The sequence below is a fragment of the Molothrus aeneus genome, chromosome 1, assembly GCF_037042795.1.
Source record: "Molothrus aeneus isolate 106 chromosome 1, BPBGC_Maene_1.0, whole genome shotgun sequence".
NCBI lineage: Eukaryota > Metazoa > Chordata > Aves > Passeriformes > Icteridae > Molothrus > Molothrus aeneus.
The window spans coordinates 68,140,405-68,162,779 of NC_089646.1; the positions used below are offsets into that span (position 1 = coordinate 68,140,405).

Sequence of the window (22,375 nt, forward strand, 5' to 3'; positions counted from 1 at the left end):
GCTAGATACAATTAATCAGGACTAGTTTCTAGCACATTTCCTACAGACACAATGAATGAAGAGTCTGAGTTTAGACAGCAGGCTAACTAGCACGACACTGGATTGAAGAAATAAAAAAAAAATCCATTCACATTTAACTTTGTATTGCTAGACACAAGTAGATTGCTGGCAGATTTAGACAACATTTCTTCTCTTAATGTTCTTAGTGTGCTGCAGAAAATACTAAATTAAAAAGGGAATGTATAATATCAAATAAAATGATTCTCCGCCAGTCTAACAAAAATGCCCTTACTAACCAAGAGGCAGCAGCTTGACAAACAAAGTGCCACACTTTTAAATAACAGATTCTTTATTCAAGTGCTCATGTGAAAGATTAAACCCCCTTCTTCTTACTGACATTAATCCTACCTTGACTGGAACAAGATAATACCCACCCTACAACTAATTTGCTGTCAGCAAGGCAGATAGGTCACCCAGCATGTGATTTGGAAAGCCAGGGAAATTCAGAGAGGCCAGCATTAGCCTAGGGAGGATAATTGTCTTAGGCTCACTGGGTGGCATGTGGAGAGACACAGGATCCCTTACAGAGGAACACAGAGTGTCTAAATTAGGTTCCTGCTCTAACCCTACACAGGTAGCTATTTTTTCTATTGACTGACTGACTGACTTACTAAGCAAGAAACACCCTTCAGACAACAGAGATGTTCCCTCTTTGAACCAGAATACACTGTATTTACACATTAGAAGGTACATTTGTTATTTTACCTATCAGCAGATTTTAGGACATGAATCTCTCTTCCTCCTTTTCCCCTTCACTCCTCCCTTCAGCTTAAGACTGGCTCCTCAGACCACTGAAAAGAACAGTTACTCTGGACACTAGCCTTCAAAACACAGCATATTTGTATCAACAAGTACATAGAAATACTTTTCCTTACTATTGTATTATTTCTGAAATGTTGATATCACAATTACAGTCTAAAGCAAAATTCTATTTCAGTGGTTTATATCACATGTGGAAACAAAATACATTGAGCAAGAATCATTGAGTCATAATGCAGCCCTGTCACCTGCTTGAGCCTTAATTCTGCCAAACCAGTCATAGGCACCATCTCCAAGTGCCTCCAAGTCATAGGTTCCTACTCCAAGCCAGGACAAGGGTCCATGCAGCAGTGTACTGAGCCAAGCTGGGAGATGGATCCACACGGGCAGTAACTCAGGAGAAGGGAAGAAACTGAGGGATGTGAAAATGGTGAAGTTGAGCTTAGTAATCAAATATCAGCATACTAGCAGCTCCAAGAGATGAGCTGGCACATGGAACAGGGTTGGGTCACTTTAGGCACATGTATGACTCTAGTCCAGTTCAGACAGACTCTGAAAGCACAGGGAAGTCCCAGAAACAGGTAAAACAACAGCTCCCCCTTACAGTCAGGCACCGAGAGGCTTTGGTATTCTCCACAGAGGCTCCATAAGCTGCCGATGGGATTATACCGAGAAAAAAAATCATATATTACCTTACAGTTGTATTAATATTTATTCCTGATTTCCCATTCACTGACATTGCTATGTCAATACGAGTGGCTTTAAACCGATACGCCAATTTCACTACTACAAAGATTGAAGTGTGCTAAGTACATGTCTTGGATTAGAAACACTTCAACATTTCTGTATACATAAAACCAGGAAAGTCAAAGCTTGACTAAAATGAAGAATCACCTACAGTTGCTCCTTTTTGATGTCAATTTTTCTCAAGCACAAACAATATCTGAGCAAATGGAGAAAAAAAAAATACCTAACATCTTGCATAAAGCATTGGCACATGTAACGCGACATTTTCACGTACATTCATTCCTTCAGTGCAGACTAAAACAGCATGCACTATCTTATTGTATTGAATACAATCAGTCACTACTACAAGCAGGAAAGAAATTTCCTGTAGCCATAAATCGAGTACCTATGTGTCTGTCTAGTGTAAGGACAAGAAGATTTTTCTTTGAGTGAAGGTGTGCAAAAAATTGAATACTGGATCACCATGAAAAAGTAAAAAAAATTAACACTTCCCAGGATTTATCAGCATATCTGACTGATGCTGCATTACAAAGGAAAAGGCAGAAAGGAATTGAAGTGACCTAACCATATGGCATGAAGTTTAGTCAGTTTATCTCCTAATAAAAATAAATTAAAATTTGATAATGTGTAAGGGCAAGAAGACAGAGTTTTAACTGGACAAGTACAAATAGAGCTATGGTCCTTCAAAAGCACACTCCAGCATTTCTCAGCCTGGCATGAAGGGCAGAAGTCACATTTGTGATTTAACCAAAACCTCAACATTTCCTCAATCCTTTGACAGACTTTTTAGTCTCACATCCCTTCATTATCCATACACTTAGTATTCAAAATTAAGGACCTCTTTTCAGGATGGCATCCAGAGTAGGTTTCAGATCAGAGAGATCTGTAACTATATCCTGTCTTTCCACAATGCAGTTGTGTATTTGTCCGGCCACTCATGCATACACCAGTGATTAAGATAATGAATAAATCATACTCATGTACTTATACTCCCAGGCAAACCAGCATTTAAAATTATCTCTATATGAGGATCTGCATGTGACTACACCAAACCTTGCCACACCAAATAAATTTTGTCTCACTGGCCCAAATAAATATCTCTAAAAATGAACCAACAGCTGCAGTCTGAATCCACTTACAAATAGCAAATCCTTCCCACAACATTTTAAATGGGCTGTGGAACTCAAGACTCAACCAATGGATCGGGAATGATGAAGATGATGCCACTAATAGATGGCTCAAAGAGAAAACCTAATTTTAGTCTCAGTCAGCCTCCAAGATGTAACTATGCAGCCAGCTTCAGGTACCAAAGAGATACACAGCCACATGACAGAAGGCTCCTCACTGCATATCAATAAGGATTTTTGGGGGCAGAAAATAACAAAAATTTAATTCAACCCACAAGCTTGAAGGTGATCACCCTAATTTCTACATCCTTCCATTCTAGTTCTCCAATTACAGCAAAGAAAGGCAACCTCTGTTGTTTTTTGGGGGTGGAGGGGTATTCTTTGGTGTTTTTTTAACCTAATCAAAGTGTTTTGTAAGAAAAGGGAAAATGATAAAGATATTTCCAGAAAGAAAAAGTAACACTGCTACACAGACACCTGATGTAATGAGACATCTATCATAAACTTCTGTTTTTGTAGCAGTAGTAATTCCTTCACTTTTAAGTACCTTAGACTTCCCAAATACACTTGTGAACACTTTCCTCTTTATTTCTTTTCCTGCACAATTTAAATATTGCATTGAATAGATTTAATGGCCTTGTTCTGAAAAGCTTTGTTGGTTTGGTTTTCTTTAGCTGGATGACAAAAAGTAAGACAAAGTCTGAAAAAAAGTGAAGTCTTTGCAGTAAAAGATGCACCCTCAGTTTTCAAACTTCCTAGACCATGGATCAGTATGAAAATCTAACAGACCTTCTGATGCCCTTCACTGTCAAATTTTTTACTAAAAATAACAAAGAATACAATTTGGATCCTTGGATCAGTGAAGATCTATTTATTATGGCATGATTTATACAACACGACTTGGAAAATACTGAATCATATAATGTTCACTACTTGGATTAATACTGGAGAAAGTGAAATCAGTTCCACCTAAACTAGCCAGGCTCTTCGTTGTGACCACTCAGTTCAACTGCAGCTTCAGGAATAAATTCACCTCCAAATATTCTAGCAAAGTAATGCTGCTGCTCTTTTTTTTACCCAGTTGGATCTAGTTCAAATGCCCCTGCTCCTGTACTGGCCTTGCTGCCCCCTGTGAGAAGGAGGGACAGCTCCCAGGCTCTTTGGGACCATGCTTTGCTCACAACCCTATCTATAAGTTGTAGAAGGCTAAGAAGGGCTCCCTTCCTTGGTCATTTAAGCCTTTTAAAATATTTGTTCCTTGGTGGCTAGCTAAAAACTGCTATTGTGACTCCCACTGACTCTCACAAGCACTCTCAGACAAACTAAAAGCTCCAAATAACTCCATTAAATAGGTTGATCCCTGGAACTTAAATTGATTGAAATTCCTTTACATATGAGGATTAAAAAAAGGGTACTGAAGACAGGAAGAAGTTCTTTGATACAATGTCAGAGAAAAATCACAGTGTCCAAACCTGCAGTAACATAGGATTCTGGAGAAGTCAAACCTAAAGACACAAGTTTTCCAAGGGGAAAACATAGCATGGCACTTGATTAAAAAAAAAAATGCAGATGAGTGGTCAAGTTCACATCATCCCATACCACAAGGAAAAGGATAAAACCAACATCTTTTTCTTTTTAACAATACAACAGGAATATTGCCAAGGTACTGAAGTATGGGAAGATGAGGAAAGGAGTATGTATTTAGATGAAAAATAGAAAAATCTACTAATCTCCTATTACCTAGAACAAGGATCTTTACATTTCAGGATATAAACACTGGAAGCTACAATACTGACTTTTTTTAAAATTATTTATAGTGCTTTGGAGGAGCAATCCTTTATTGCAACTAGAATATTCAACCTTTTTCCATTGCATTCTAACAAAAAAGTTTTCATTTCTACCATAAGCATTTCAATGGAGAATAAAGATGTATCCCCTACTACTTCTAGCACAAACAAGCCTGATGAGAGCATCATGTTTTCATTGAAACAATTTTGTATTGGCCTCCAATGGAACAAGGTTACTAAAATAGAGGAGCAATTCCTATGTTTTAGCATCTGTTCCCCTTAAAATTTATGTATAATTCAGTACAGACTATAAAACACCGTATGAAGTCTCCATCAAATGTGTAAACATTTTTTTGTTATCAACTGAAATCTGTTCATTGACTACCATTGGGTTTATATTGGCTCCCTCTTCTGGCTGACATGCACAAAGTGCAGTGTAGTTGAGATTTTCTTCTCTTTTCCATAAATTATGGATCTGCACCAAAGGCAATGGCATAGCACAGAAATAATTTCTCTTCTAATCCACCCAGGAAAACGGGCCAGTTCAAATCTGACTACAGCAGTATCAAAACTGCCAATCCAAAGTACTAACCAAAAGAAAAAAAGCCATACACTATAGAAGAAAGACAACAATTAGAAGAAAAACAGGAATGCTGAAGGAAGTGAATACAAAAGGATATAATTTGGGGGTACTGTTTAAGAAGAATGGCTCATTTTATGTTCAGAATTCTGAAGTAGATTTGGGAAGCTATTTTTGGTTTTAACTATTTACATTAGTCAATTTCTAACTGTTCTTCTATTACATTCAGAAAATAATCACTTAAAATATTTTTAAATATATTGAAAACATGTCTAAATTATTTTCAGATGTTCTTTGATAGCAGTCCAAGGACATTTTTTAAAAGTTCATGAGAAATTTAAGCATGAATTATTCTAATTTTAGCAATGAGTTAGTGTGGGTGATGGGAATTTCTTTAGTACTTTAATATTTACACTCATACTAAGCTGCAGAAATGCATCAGTTACCTGCCCATCTTTGAATTACAGATTATTTCTCTCTTTAAAAAGTAATCAACCAACCATCATGAAAAAATATATAGCCAAAAAACCAAATTGGTCACAAATATATCAGAAAAAATACTGTAAAACTGCCAAACCCAGTTTGTTTTTCCAGATCTTACTTCAACATACTGATTTTAACTTTGATATAAAGAATTATGCTGAAGGTTTCCATCACAGGACAGGAGTTTTAATCTAGTCATGACTACAGAATTAGGTATTTGTAAAGGAGACACACCTTTGTACATCTACATCTTTTGTATCCTGCCTAAAATTTCAGCTGAAGATGAATTGACTTTTCCCCCACACCTCCTAAACTGAGATCAAACATCAAATTCCTCTAAATTCAACTTCTTATAAAATCACTCTAGGCTTTTGTTTTTCTTCTAACATCTTAGGTCTGTGGTCACTTACACTGAGAAGACAGTGAATGATAAATGTAAAAAGCAAAAGAACAAATTAGAGCAGCAAACTGACAAAAGTATGTAAAATTACTGTATTGGCCATAACATGAAATGTACCCAGGTCTTGTAGCTAAGAGCTAACAGTTTTCCCCTTGTTCCAAAGATTCTGATCTTTGGTACTTGTGCAAATTTCCTCTCACCAGAGACTGTAGCCTGGTTAGGAATGAAAAGTCTGAGACAAGGGTAACAGGCCCTGACAGTCACACATTTCTGCTCAGTGGATTACAGCTTAAACTTGAGTATAAATAAATGAATATCAGAGTATTTCTCTCATGTAGTATTACCTCTATTTAGTCTTTGTTCCACTCAGACAGTTCCTTCTGGAATCATTTAAATGTGGATTATTCTGAACAGGCAACCAGAATACAAAACACAGAAACAGTCCCCAGTGAAATTTCAGAATTGCACATTCTTTTTTTTCCACAAGGCTCTTGTGATTAAGACTGTAAAAAGGGGTATATATTGAAACACAAACTGAAGCAAAAAAGAATGCATCAGATCATGCTCAAGTTTATAATTTTTTATGTTGCCCAATAAACAACACTTTACACATCATACACCACACCACTATTCTTTCTTCATCAGTATGGAAAGCTCCTCAATAACCTCTCAACCATTTTCTTGAGGAAAAAGAAAGGAGAGAAAAGAAACAATCTCCAGTGCAATGAATTAGATTGTTGAACACTGTATATTTCTAGATAGAACACGTCAGCGAAAACATTTCTGTAACTCTGTTCCCAGTTATTCAAATCCTATTATTCCTATTATTAAATTTCTAGAGCAGAAAGAAATAGTCTATCATTAGGACCAAAATTTCCTAAGGGCTATATTCATAAACAAGTAGTTCAATGATTAGATCAATCACACCCAAGGTTGCAGAAATTTCATCCTGCAATAATGTTGATGTTATAATTTTGTGGCAAGTAAAATTTTTCCATCTGAATGACCGAACTTCTGCGCAAGTAAAAAAAAATTGTGATGAACAAAAACAGTTAAGAAATGGTATTTTCTTAATATAGTATTGTATACCATATACCTTGATTATATTTATAAAGAGACCTATGGGAAAATAATGGCAAACAAACGAGGCTGGGTAAGTCTGCCGTATTTTGATTTTGTGGTTACCCAAGAAGCAGCTGCAGGCTGGGTTCAGCACCACCCAGCTCCCAGCACACCTGCAGAGGCAGGTATGAGCTCACAGCAGAACAGGCAGCAGCCACACGGGGTGGGAGAGTGCAGTGCAGGCAGCACCAGCCCCTTCCATCACTGAGAAAAGCAGTGCTCTGTGATTACCTTTGTTTTCCCTCAGGCATCCAAAGGCATCAGGCTTCTCTGCCAAGCTCCTGTCACCCGCTGGCAAGCACATTAAAAATGGTCTACATCTCAGTATTATTAGAATAAGCTAGTTTTAGTTATAGAACTGTGAATTTGGCAGTATTGCTACAAGCATACACAAATTATACAAATCAATTACTATTTGGAAAACAAACTGGCTTATATTTACCACTGATCAATGATGCAGCAGAGTACCTAATGACACCCAGGCATTTGCAGAACATGCAAGCTTTGCCAACAAAACATAAAAACTTAAGAGTCTGGGACATCAACCTAGAGCTCTTCAGCTGATGCTTCTGGACTCTGATGGGTTTGGTGTGTATGCACCACACACACATAAATATTGGCTGCAACAGATGAATCCTTCAGTGCAGCTTTAGGATGAGTTGAAGAACGGAACAATTCCCTAGAAAGTGACATTCATTTATAGCAGGTTGGCACTATTAAAAGAAAAGAGGAAAGTACAGTGAAAACTGTACTTTGGAAGTAGCTGTAACAACTGGCATCCAAGGAGTCCTTCAAGAATTAATTTGATGGAGTTTTTGGTAAAGTGATCTCACCAAAAGAGAGTTGTGACAGAAAGAGAATTGAGTTGTGCAGATCATTAACTGAACAAGTTGTTTGATTTCAGATTATATTTCACTATGCCAGCTTCCGATAATATTGTCTTTCCATTTTTTCACATTTTCCTAGGGAATTTTATAGTTGTTTTCAAATTCTACATTTTTTGCAAATTAAAAATATTGCTATATGATAAATCACTTGATCTTTATCAACGTGCAGCATATCATTGTTGCTGTAACATGCTTACATGCACAAACCTTGTTTATGTGGCTGAAGTTTGCTTGCAGCAAACACAGGATCAAACAACTTACCCCAAATGCCTTTCAGCCCAGCTAGAGAATTCCTACCTCGTGGCAGGAGAAGAGGCGCACTCCCTCCATCTGATGGAAGACGGGGTAGTGGGTGCTATCAATGGTGTCCCGGCGGTAGACATCTCCCACTGCCAGAAAGGCGTCTAGGCCAGAGTGTATCAAGTCCCACTGGTGGGCTGATGTGTGTGCTCTTAGCATGTGGTCGCGATTCAAGTAGTAGTTATCCTCTTTCCTTCTGCTGGCATGGTTTTGTGGAATAAGTAAACTATCAAAATTCTGCTGGACTGTAACCACTGGAGAAAGACCGTCGTACACAGAAAAGAGCGGAGTCCCACGGCGTCCTAGGTAATGTTTGTAGAAGTGCTCCTTCACCTGCTCCTTGATTAGCCACAAAGGGTGATGTTTTCTGTTGTGCAAGTTCTTCCCCACCTTGGAAAGAATCTTCTCTGTGACATTGGTGTAGTCATCTTGAGGATAGGATTTACCAAGCAGTTCCACTGTATTTGAGCAGGGTACACTGGCACCAAAATCTGAAGGTACAGACTTGGATGAAGAATGCCTTGAATGGGTGGAAATTCCTTTTACTTTTACTTTTGATGATAAAGCTGTTGTTTTAGAATATTTAGCTACTCTCATGAATTTCCAGAGCATTGCCATTGTAAACTTTATGATCTAGAGAAAGAAAAGGAATTTAAAATATTTGAGTTAGGAACTGCAATGTTGCTGCAGGAATTGCTATTATCTTAGGGATAGATCAATCCAAATGTCTGCTTGATTAGCATGACAAAGTTCCTATTATAAACCACTCTTTTGACTTCAGAGGATGGAAAATACCCTTGTGGTCAAATTTCAGCTTGGATATTTTAATCAGTTTTCAGGCTTCTGCATGACTGCACCAGTAATAATGACTCTGGATCTAGCCTGAACCCCATTCCAGATTATGCTCTTCAAAGATGAATAAACATCAGGCCTTCTTTGAAACAATATTTTTCCTCCAATTACAACATGTGGCAATAACTTCATATTACTTCAGAGAAACTAGGAAACTTAACAGTGCCCTTCCGCAGTCAGAACTGGCTTACAACAAGCAATTAACTTATTGCTATATCATCTCCATTAGCAGAAGCTGCAGAACGTGTTCCACATCTACCTGATGCATGTGGCATGCACTATGCAATCATCACTAATTCTTATTTAATGCCAGACAAAACCAGTTTAACCTTTCAAACTACTGAACCACTGTGAAAAAACAGATGGCCAGACAAGACATATATTTATATATAAACAGCTTATTAAATTCACATATGAGTATTGCACAAGATTCACCATAAAGACTGCATAAAGTCAGAACCAATGTTAGAATTTTGCAGTGATCACAAAGCCCCTTTTTCCACATGTTCCCCAGGATGGCTGCTTGCACAGCTTCCATGGCTGTACAGGGAAGGCAGGCCTGTCAGATACCAGGAAGGCAAAGAGATGAGATTCTTCAAGTTGTCTGAACTGAAGAACTCATTTCCCATCAAAGGGCCATCCCTGTTCACAGACAGGCTTTGTGCTTCATGTGTACACAGCTGCATTCTCTGTAGAGCTCAAAGATAATTCCAAAACCAAAGAGTTTTGAGAGTGATGAACCTTTCAGTCACTCCTTATGCATAAGCCCATTCTGAGATGAAAAATTACTTGAAAATCTATAGATGGGCTTCAGAAATATTAGCAAAGGTCCCAGTAAAATAATTAAGCATTAAAATTTGCTTATTATGGCATGGGAAAGCAGAGGCATTAGAAGTTAAGTGACCAGGGAAAGGCATCTGCTACAAACTGGCTTGTACTTCTTTATGAACCAAGAATTACAGGGCCACAGGTTTTCTGAGTGAAAGAATTTTCTGCGAAAATCATCTTAAAGAATTAGGGGAAGAAAGGACGTAAGCAATAATAAATGCACCACATTCTTCAAGGGATACAGTCTTTAGGATTACAGTATCTGGCTAGCTTTCCGCAGGAACATAAGGAAAACAAGTGTAAGTAACAAAATAAACAAGGTGAGACTATTTTTCATACTCTCATGCTTCAAAATACGTATGCAAATGAACAGACATACTAAAATAGGGAGTCCCAGAAAAAATCAAATCTGTAAAAGATAATTAGTATAGTCACATTTGGCTTTTATTCTGGCTTGTATCTAGAACTTTTCCATAGGTCTTTTTCCTCAAGTCATTGTATCTCAATTAATCAAAATAAAGGCAAGTTGGGTAGACAGAAATTAATCCTGGTGGGGAAGCATAAGATTACTGAATATTCCGTTTAATCCTTTTTTGGGTGGAATAACTTTAGAAATAAGTAACAGCTATAAATTTTATCTAGTTTCGAAACTTTTAAGAATGACTGCCTTGGGCAGGGGGGCAGTAAAGAGTTTACAAAGCTATTTCATCAAATTAGCTCTTGATCATTACTGAGAATGTTCTTCAATAAATGAATTCACATACATATCAGAAACCACTCTGATAGAGGCTAAGCAAGGAATAGTCTTACATTTTGAAAAGAGACCCCATTTTCCTGAAACATACGTTCTCCTTCATGGAAAGTGAGTTCTCATTTTCAAACAGCTGCTTGAAATACCCAGTCCTAGTCAGATAATGAATTCAGCTTCCCTTAAGTAAATATCACCATCTGCCCATACATTTATTTTTCTAAAAACTTCAATTCAAAACTTACACATAACCGTAATGTACAAAAACTCCCATAACTTTATCGTGATTCTTGTGATGTTTGCTGCTTTCTTAAATATCATTCCTCTGAGAATCAGACAACCTCATGAGAAGCTTAACTTTCACATAAACAGTTTTGATGATTATAAATTTATGGAAAAAGAAATAAGAACATGCACCACCAGTACTAGGGAGGCACTCTTGTTTGTTTGTTTAAGACTCATTATTTTTAAGGGAGACTCTAGTATATACAACTTCAAGGGCTTACCTGATTATATTTCAGTATTTGTAATGAGGAAGCCTGCTATCAGTTTCTGATAATTCAGAAACACTCTTTTTTCTAAGCAAGTGATATATACTCCTAACAAACCTGTACAGGAGAAAAACCTACTGAACTTGTATCAGAGTTTTTATCTTAACATTATGCTGTGCCTTAAATAGTTAAATGGCATTATTATGTGCATTATTATTCTAATCCAAAGCAAAATCTGAGCAGTAAGTAATGTAATAAGAAAAGTTATAGTTTTCAGATGAGTCCAAGTACTGCAAACAACAGCAAGCAAGCACTAAGTGTGCCCCTAACATGGTATCACAACCAGAGTTCCAGAAACACTCAAGTCCTACAACAACACTCTGCTACTTTCCTCTCCCACCATAGAGTCACGTATTCCTTTCAGAATCATTACAGAAAAATGGTATTGGACTTAGTTCAAGTCAACTAGTGATAAGTTACATCTGGGCAGAGAAACCACAGAGAAGAAAGTAAAATATGTTTACACTCTGCAGACTGTACACAAAATCTTCAAACCAAAGTAATGTTTACCAAGGCAGAGAGCAACACTGGAAAATAAAGACATCTCTTTACCTTTCTTCTAGCAATAAATACTTGGTGTTAAGAACACACTAATTACTTATGTTCTCATATAATAAACAGAAATTTATGCATTTATGCTTATTTATTTCCGTGTGTGTTTATTTAAACATCTGGAAAAGCAGTTTAAATGTATAATTTTCTTCCTTTATTTCCACCATACTTTTCATTTGGCAGGGAAACAAAACTCTTTTCTGTGCACACTGACAAAACCTGAATCCCACAGCAAGGCCTGCCAGCCAGCTTACAAGAACAGTGAGCCAAACAGCAGCTGCAGGTTCTGTAGCTGAAAACAAATACATAAACTGGAAACAGACATTGAACTACCACCACTGGCATCTACCATGAATGGCAAAGCCCTCCACCAGCATCACCAGTGAATCCTGCACTCTGGGTTTGGCAGTGGATCTGGCTCGCAGCTGGGAGCCAACACAGGGCTCTGGATGAAGATGCAGGGTTTTGGAAGCAGGCTGTTCTGCTGGCAGCTCTCCATGGGGTTTCTCAAAGCTCTGCAGGTGAACATGCAAGCACCAGGCCCACCACCTCCTAATACACATGTCCTCAGCCAGAGAGCACCATGGACACATTTCAGGGTACCTCAGCAGCTCCCCTGAAGCTCCATGGCTCAGGTTGCTGGACCTCAATCTCCATACTGAGATGTCTACTACAACTCTAGTCTTGGATAGGAATGACACCATACATTACTTGGAACTACACTTGCACCTAGCTCATGCTTTTGAGCAGCTCCAAGGCAGACCAGAGGACAGGAGGTGGCATCCACACCACCCAGGGGTGAAAAGGCATAAGAACAACCCTGTCCGTGCTGTGCATAGACCAGGCACAGATACAACCACACCTGCCAACATCAGTCATGTATCACAGACCCTGTGACATTTCTACAGCAGTTTTAATTGATGGGCAAGGCTCCTTCCTCCTGTACAGAAAACCAACCGTTCCCCATGCAGCAGCCCAGCAGACATTACACATGCTAAAAGTACACCACAGTCAGGAGCCTGACAACAGGGAAATAGCAGACAGAATACATCAGAAAAAAATACCATGGTTTTGGAGCACATGCAAAAGGCAGTTTGATTTGATAAGGGATCATACTGCTGTACTGTTAAGGGATGTCCTTTCATGTCTAAATCCAGGTTTCCATGTCATAGTGCAGCAAGGATTAAGACAGCATTATCACAGCTGCAGTGGTATTTGTCACAATTCTCCACTACCCAGCTGAGGCTTAGGAAAGAATCATAGACTCAGTGAAATTCCTCCTTACACCTGCTTTGAAAAAGGAGGAGAAAAGAGGGGCAATTTAGCAGCCCACAATGAAAGGAGACAGTGCTGTGCACCAATGTTGTTTTATTCACTCACGTCTCCTGAGAAAGTGGAAGAGGGACAACGCTCCTGTTTGAGCAAACTAGAGCCCAAAGGGGCCAGCTTGTGGGGCCATTTGCTCGGTGTTTGCATCTGTGAGCCAAGGGCACCCTCGCTCCTGCTGACCGCGTTTCTCTCTGCCCTGTGCTTTTTACAGCTTATGGCTGCAGAAACACAGATGGGCTACTGCATACATAAACCCAAGTACATGACGGGTTTGAAACCAAAATTCTACAAAGATGAGAGTCTGTCTCCTATCCAAGAATAGCTAATTAATGCAAGACTCTGAAGTGCCATGGAAAATGTTAGAAAAGTTGGGCTGCCACCATTTTGTGATGTGACAGCTTTTATCTACCGTATGTGTGGGGAGGGGAGTTCAACCGACATAGCATATGTTGAAATAAAAATTATAAACATATGTTAGGCTGCTAAAATTGGACATTTACCAGTCTGCTTAGCAATTTAGCTAAGCATTGAATTTTAGTTTTGAAAACTATGTAGGCATACAGCAGCAAATATCATTGTATTGCCATGACCATATCTGCCTTTCATAGGATATAACATAAATTGTTTTGCATGCAAAACTAATAACAAGCTCGGATTTTTTACTGCTCATTTTAAAATGATGATACATTGTTGCACACCAGAACAGACTTCTACTGAGCATGCTGGATTTATATAACATACACAGACTTCTGAAATAGCCTTGCAGATAAATTAGAATGGATCCATTTTAGAACCTGACCTTCCAAGGGCAGAATATTATCAGATATCCCTGATGATGGCTAAACACCATTAAAGTACTTCATGAACTACAAAGCATTGGCAAGATAATATAGCTTCCAAGTATTTGGCTCTTAATTTTTTCATGTACTTGGAGTTCATCTAGTTAATAATCTGTCAGTAAGTTCCAGAAACACACAGAAGAACTTTTTATTATTATTTTGTTATTTTGTTATTTTTCTTGACTGAAGCAAAAATATGTCATAAGCTGGCTGGCTGTCTGCTCTGTAATGGTGATACATTAATCACAATGCCACCTTGGGCAACATTCTGAGGCTTGCAAGATTGAGAGAGAAAACTAAAAACCCTTTCCTGGGATAAGGCATGATCCTGCTTTCTCTCAGTGCTACACATAAGAGCTTCTTAAATATGAAAGGTATGAACAACCATGCTCCTTTTCCACTGATGCAGAAGATGCTGAATGTCTGAACAAAGGCCAGCATCCCATGGCCTGTCTCAGACACATGAGCACCTGGAGGCAAACACAGAAAATACAGTCCCCACTGCTGTGGCACACCTTCAACCACCTGCACCACTCCCTCAGGACTGCAAGATGGGCCAAGATAACCACAGTGAGCAGCAAGTCTTTGGAGAAGGGAATGTACCTCTGGGCAAGCATCCATTTCAAAATGTCTTGCATCATCCCTTGAGTTCAGTCACCATCCAGCTGCAGGTTTGATATTGCAAATGGTGACAAAATGCTATCCCAATACAACAAGTTTCAGTGCCCCAAGCAGGCCTCCAAAGGCTGATGCAGGCTCTGGTTTCCCTGCTAAACAGTGTCACTCCAGGATTGGTCAGGTTTATCCATAAGTTTCCCGCTAACTAAAAGGATAATGCTTCCAGACACGATTCAAAGCAAGTAAAATGCTTTTCAGTAGCCAAAACACTTGCAAATTTTGTAGCTGTGCTGCCTACTGGTATGAGATCATTTCAAAGACTCATTTAATCAGATTACAAGACAAGTTACAGTGAATTTGTTTTAAACAAGTCAGTAGATTATCTACACACTGGAATTTGTAATCAGCAAGCTAATCAGGTACATCAAATTGCTGAATTATTGAGACAGTATATATTTTTTCAAAAGATAAATGTATACAACATAGAGTATTAAGTGTATACAACATAGACCTTAAGAGTTAAAGACCACAAGCAAAACAAATTCAGACTTCTGGGTGGGTGGAAAGGCACCAAACTCTCCAACATGCATAATTGAGAAGTATAAGGTAAAAAGCATGATGACACTCTTTTCATTTGGACTTTAAAAAAACAGATGAATAAAATCAAAACAGGCAAATTCTGAGGAAAGAAACTATGGCTGGAAAAAGAAATTATATATATGCATGACAGAAGATTAAACTAAGGAACATCATCAGAAAAAAATCTGTTTTTCTTTCATTTATACCTTAATTTTTTTTTTCCCCACAAACTAAAACAGAGTTTATTTACTGAAGAAATATCAATAAGGCCCTTTAGTGGTAACTTCCAATAATGCATATGAGTAAGGCGCGCAGAGCTACTAAAAATTAAATAGCTGTGACCTGATCTCCTGCCGACATTCCTGTGTTCTTCCTTACCTCCACAATGAGACAAAACAGCTAAGTCAATGCCTTATTTTAAGGGAAAATCCACATTACACAAACATATTTTGAATACATTTCATTACAAATTATAGACTGTGAAAAGGCAATGCAGAAATTATTATCAAATATTCTCAAATGTGTCTACTGCCTTTAAATATATCCAGTTTTCAAGGAATGCAACCTGAAAAAACACTACCCTTGGCTGCTGAGGGAATATTCTTTTTCCAGTGCCTTGAAAGTGCTGCCAAACAGCTTTCTGCATTTGTAAATAACTGTCAGATGAAAGGGACAGAGACACTTAAACACCTATAAAATCCTCACTGCAAGATTATCACTATTCCTTCTGCCTTCTTTTTTCCTTCAGTATCTGCAACTCATTATGTGTTTTTACAGATGCATACACCACAAGAATTTTACTGCTACAGAGTTTCATATAAGTAAAAATAAATTTGTTTAGAAATTAAATACTAGCAGTATTTATTGTAGTGGGGTACCTTCTTAGTTCTCACTGATTAGCTACACCATTTGGGCATAATAAAACTTTAGAGACCTCATCCTGCCTCAACAGGAAGAGGGAGTAATACCTTTTTTAAAAAAGTTATTAAATACCAAGAATGGGACACATGCAGACCTAGTGACAGTGCAAAAGACAGCAGGGGAAACCAAATTATTTAGACAGGACATGCCAGAGGAGGCAGCAAACATGAACCATCAAGTTCATCCACAAATGAGAAAGTCTTCAGCTCTACCTGCTGTATCCCCATAGTACTGATTGTTATTCCATTCTTCTGGAGAACTGGGGAAATCTATGCCTTACCACAGATCTCCAGATGCTCTCCTTAGCAATACCCTAGCCAACATGGTATAGTTAGAATAATTTAAGTAGTATTATAAACCAGCAAGCATAATTAGTATTTAAGACCCAGGAGTTATTTCATGGCTGTAATATGTATGTAATCAACAATAGGATGTTTCAACCCTAAGTAGCAGCAGGAATATTCCAAGTTTTGTGTCATATCAATTTTCTGTCACATCAAGCTTTAAAGAGATCAGTTTCACAAATTTGCTATCATCTTAGGCCAAAATATCACCAGAGATCTGCACCTCAGACCTAGCTGTGATATTAACCTGGTCTCAACTTAAGCTCTTGACTCAGCTATGGTATCATTCCTTGCTCTGTCTCTGTTACAGAAATCATGAAAGTGTGAACAGACAGAGGCTTTATCATGACTATGTATATTTCAACAGCCAATCAAAAAAAGAGAGACAAATATCTCTACAGATTCCCCTTCAGAATCAATAAGTCTCACAGACTTCAGGATGGATAAAGAAGAGAGTATGTGGATGTTTGCAGTGGAGACTCCACTGGAGTACCACATCTCCCAGCTGGAAAATGTAGGGTCACGTGTGTACAAATAAGTCATCTCTAGTTTGAACTGCACCATCTTCATTTATCTGTCATAGGCTCTGACAAAGCATTTAAGGAAAAGATTAGAAGGCTCCTAAGAAAGGAACTACATTTCCCTGCCTGGGGCATACCACTTGTCTGAGGATGGTTGGAACAGGCCTGAAATATTAATGAGCAAACCATTTATCAAGAAAATTAAGCAAGAAAACTTGGCAGCCATACAAAGGGGTTAGCAATAAGATATCAAGCTAGGGCAGTGCACACTAAGCACTTGAAAGAGAAAACAGGAAGGAAAATTTTTTTTAAATCACTTTCATTTGCCTGTTCACATTCATAAGCTTTGGAAGAAAACAGTAAATTAATGAGTGAGTAAAACATCACACTCAGTAATAACAGGTTCTAACTTCTAAAAGGGACTATGTGCTGCTCTAGGTCTAGAATTCATGCTTTTAGATATTGATTCCTTCAAGACATTTCTCCTAGTGACATTCTTTGCAAATAAACTTGCTTACCAGGTAGCATGTGAGCTAAAAGGTATTGTCATGACAGAAACCACTTAATTATTGAAATTTGACATAAGTAAATGGGGAAAAAAACCCAATTTGCACAAGGGAAAGACACACAAAACCAAAAAAGCACATTATTCTTGAGGTTTCCTCACAAATCATAGTGAAGAAAAGCAAAGACAAAACTGTAACCACTCTGTAAAATCAGATGTTAAAATCTATACTCTCTGAACAGACTGAAGACCTAAATCACTTCCAGGAGTTTCCAAGTATCATTTCTCCTTAAGAGGAACTTGCAAAAGAAAAAGATTTAAGAAAAAGACACTTCAGTCAGACTCCAAATTTATTTTTAATTTTTATATATTCATAATGTAAGTATGTTTTAGGGCCAGGTACACTATAATTTTACATAGCACTCCTTATGCAATAAATTTGAAGGCTTAGTTTTTAAGTAGGCAATGCTAGTTTTCACTGTAAGCAAACCTGAAAAGCATCCAAAGCATCACAGTATATTAAAAACTAATCTAAAATTTGCATTAAATATGATGATTGTCAAATAAAGCAAATTAATAATTTATTCTGGTTTACCAAAACATACCCATACTCACCTTGCCAAATGTAAACATGTCCAACAATGTGATCCATAGGTTTAATCACTATTGACACAAATTGGACTCACAGACATACCAGAACAGTGTGATGCAGCGGCATTTAGACTTCCATTAAGCAGCACTCTGCTTTTCCAAAGCATATCTCTACACAGGATCTCAAAGTGCTTTTCAGCCATTAACCAGTTAAGCTCTACAGTATGCCCATGGGAAATGTATTGCATAATTTATACCCATTAGTGCAGCAGCTCCCAAGTCAAAAGCACTGTCTTTCAACTTCTTGGCTTTCACCTTTTTTTTCCCAAATTGTTTTGACTATATTGCCATTTTTCTCTGTGTTCAGAATTTTTTGTTGTCTGCAATATCATTTTATCAACAGCTCAACAAGTATAACTGCTACTGTGAACAGAATCAAAATGTTTTGAGAGCAGCTTGCCAGAACTGCCCATTAGGAACCACAATGAACAGCTCAGACAAAGTGAGATATTCCCATCAAAACAATCTTGTCCTTGAATGTGCAGATTTTTAAGGTTCAAACCTACATTCCTTGAGCAAGAATTACAGAGCCATTGCTCTGCTTGTATTGTGGCTCAAACTTCAATGTTATTGTAATTAAAATTATGTTTTCAGCTTGATCAGGAGAGATCAACTGCAGAAGTAGAAGACACTCAAGGAAGATGGTATAGGAAAGGTATATAAATGAAGTTTTATTGAGGTAAACAGGGAAATGCAAAACTGGGTGGACTGACCATTGCTGCTGTACCTGTTCCATGGCAGGGTTGGCCTAAAATCCAGCATGGCATTCACAAATTGTCATCCTCTAAATAGTATTTCACCTCTGGTCACACTTTACCAAAACAAAGGACAGCATTTACTTCAACGAAGAAATTGTATGACAGAAGCAAAGAATTGTTAAGGTTGGCAGCCTGCTCTAGAGCTCTGTCACCTAAAACTTAAAGAACTTCTTTCTTATGTTGAGATGGAACTTCTTGTATTTTATTTTATAGCCACTGCTCCTCATCCTGTCATTGGGCAATGCTGAAAAGAGTCTGGCACCATCCTCTTGGCACCTGCCTTTTTGATATTTATATGCATTATTGAGATGCCCTCTCAGTCTTTTCTTCTCCAGACTAAACAGGCCCAGATACCACGGTCTGTCCTCATAAGAGACGCTCCAGACCCCAAATCATCTTTGTGGCACTCCACTGGAATCTCTCCAGGAGCTCCTTGTCTCTCCTGTACTGAGGAGCCCAGAAATGGACACTACATTCCAGATGTGGCCTCATCAGGGCCAAGCAGAGGGACAGGATCACCTTCCTCAACCTGCTGGCCACATTCTTCCCAATGCACCCCAGGACACCATGGCCCTCCTGGCTGTGAGGGCACTGTTGGCTCACAGTCAACTTGTCATCTACCAAACTCTGTTTGTTGGTGACCTCTTTTGGGGAAGTTTCACACTGTACCTAACCCCACTGCTGATTTTGCCTCAGTGATTTTGCAGAGTGAATCATGTCAGCCTCCCAGTCCAGCCAGGGAAAAGAGAATTACATGGGTGGTTGCCTCTCCTGTATCACCTGTGAGAACTAACAGTCATCTGAGATTCAAACATAACACATTACAAGAGCTAAAGCAAGCAATTAAGAGTCTTTTAATCACATTTACCAGTGAAAACTTGGCCAAAAGCCACAGCACACCATCAGCCTTATCATTTGGCTCTGCAGGGGCCAAAATGTTTGATGCCAGCCTGACACAGCAGCCAGCATTTGCTGAACTGGCTCAGCAGAGCTCACACAAGGCCCACAACAGCTTCAGAGTAAAGGAAAAAGAAAGCAAGCCTCACCAACGTCATGAAACAGCCAGAGGTTGTCTACTACACCATGCATTGTTACCACTACAGTAGCCCTTGAATCCAGGAAGACTAAAGACAAAATATGAAGATACAGCACATGAAAGGGAAATTGTCATGCCTGGTGCTGCCAGCATAGGCAATCAGAAACAAATGTGAGGTCAGTAGTGACAGGTACCACATATAAGTGCTAAATAATCCTACATTATAATCTTTACGATGACCAGTGGGCAGAGGAAAACCAAATCCAGAGTGGAATTTAAAAGCATTGTAATATACTGAGAAACCAAATCATTAATGAACAGAGATGTAGGTCTCAATGTGCAATAAGGTGGGAAACAGTGACTTGCTGAGACCAGAATCAACTACATGGGACCCAAGAAGGCCACAATGAATTAGCTTTATGGTAAAAAGGTACCGCCCCCTCTCCTGCGCATAAATAAAAAACCAAAAGACTACTACTACAATAAGCTCCAGGTAAGGAAAATCAGGTTTTATTTAGCAAAGAAAAACATAACCAGCATCTACACAACACCTAACTCAGCCATAGATTTATGATGTGTGCCAATATTTTTTCACTGCAAAACTTTCCTATTACGTTCCTGGAATGCCAGGGACCACTGCTTAGAGCTAATAAATAAAAATGATGGCTCAGAATTGTTTTCTTCTCTGTACCTGCTAGCTCAAAGGTACAATTTCCCAAGTATAGGCTATCATGTAAGCAACACAGGGATTGACTCTGTTTTCATTTTGGGGGTATTTTTCTCTGTAGTTATTATCTTATTTGGTCTTAAAAAAATATTAACTTTATTTTCATGTTACCATACCATTTATACTCAAAGAATCAAAAGATTTACAGGAAATTTGTCCAGGTTACAATATGATATAACAAAATCTGGCCTAGCACAGCACGTCATCTCATTTTATATGCAGCATTAAAATATGAATATTGGACACTACTTTTGAGGCTGAGTAGACAAAATCATATTTATCACATCTGATCAACCTGATTCATCCACAAATCTACTGAATACCCAAATGTGAACTTGCAATTTATTCAAAAACATGTAAGCAAAACTGCAACGATTTCTATGCATAATTGCACAAACACCTAACTTCAGTACCTCTAAAATTTGCATGTGGCACTTTCATATTTGAAAATTACAACTAAACATTTCCACATGTTTCTACCCCACCAGCCAAGGATGAAAGGTCTTAAGATGAAAGCTTTTTAATTCTGAAAGTAAAAGCTGCTATCCTGGACCTTTCTGCCATTTAATTTCTGCCATTCCAATGCACTTACTGGCATCTGGGCTAGAAACTCTCCTTTTCCACTTCCTCTCTCTGTCATCTGCTGGGAGACAGAGAAATAATTAGATTGACTCAAGCAGTTCTGATTGCTTTCAGTGTGTGGTTCACTTCTTGACACCAGAGAGAGGAGTTGTGATAAACAAGGATCAATAGACTGGATAGGAATGTTTAAATTTTCCTTAGAGCTGAAGAGCAATGCCACCAAAAAAAAATTAACTTTTTGTTTAGGGCAAGTTATTTAGCAAAAAAAGTTGAGTGAGTTTACTGTGTAGCAAAGTTTACCAAAGAGTTGTGAAGACCAGAATTTAAACAAAATGAAACTGAAGTCAGTCTTTTCAGCTCTCATTTACTTCTTACTAGAAGCACAGCTCAAAGGAAAGGAAAGCAATCAAGGCATGATGTTAACATTTCAACATCAGTTAAAGAAGAATTACATCCAGTGGAGGGGTCTTCAATCACAGACTGTTGCAAAATCTTACATAAAATACACCATTACAATCAGCACCTCTGTTCATAATTACAGAACAAGATCAAATACTGTGTACAGGCAGAAAAAAATAATAACAAAAAATTACCACCTCTTTCTTCCAGGCTGATGCTATTTAATTAAGATAGAGGTAGAAAAAAGATAGCTTCCTGTGTTATCATTGCTGTCATAGACCTGTTGTGAGCCTTCAGTCTTCTTTAGCAGTACATGAATTTAAGATAAAATAACTATAAAGCACTCAATAAGACTTATTTTCCTTAAAGTCTTCAAGTCAGCTTCTCCTCACAGCAGAGTAGCAAACTAAGGAAGGCTCTTCTAATGTCTCTTTCATACTTTCAAATTACTTCTCTGCTCTTATGGTTAATTGGATACCATGTAAAGTGGGTAAATCATAATGTTTCGCCAGAAAAACAAGAGGTAAATTTCAGTGGTCTTTTAACCTGATGTGCTTTTTGCAGTGTCTTCTACAAATTTGTTATAAATTGCAAAAATAAATAAAAGAAATATATCTTTTGATGTGTCCAGTGATCACACTTAAGGCTGAAATTCACCACTTTGAGAAGGGTGGCACCCAACTCATTAAGGTTCAGCCTTATAAAGATAACTACAAAATCATGCACAGTTCTGACACCTGAATCCTGCACTGCACTGGATGTATCTCACACAGCAGGAATTTG

The 22,375-nt window shown here is 38.1% G+C and overlaps 1 protein-coding gene across 9 annotated transcripts in view; it reads right to left on the reverse strand.

The window, feature by feature from the left end:
• Positions 1-22,375, reverse strand: part of FARS2 (phenylalanyl-tRNA synthetase 2, mitochondrial) — a 231,445-nt gene that overhangs the window by 167,534 nt on the left and 41,536 nt on the right. For 8 of the 9 annotated variants that reach the window (XM_066558789.1, XM_066558825.1, XM_066558774.1 and 5 more), the window contains one exon: positions 8,250-8,885. The exons of the other annotated variant lie outside the window; for it this stretch is intronic. In XM_066558789.1, coding sequence (XP_066414886.1) covers positions 8,250-8,870 — 621 coding nt within the window. In that variant the 5' untranslated portion in view covers positions 8,871-8,885. The remainder of the gene's footprint in view (positions 1-8,249; positions 8,886-22,375) is intronic. 9 annotated transcript variants of the gene reach the window in all.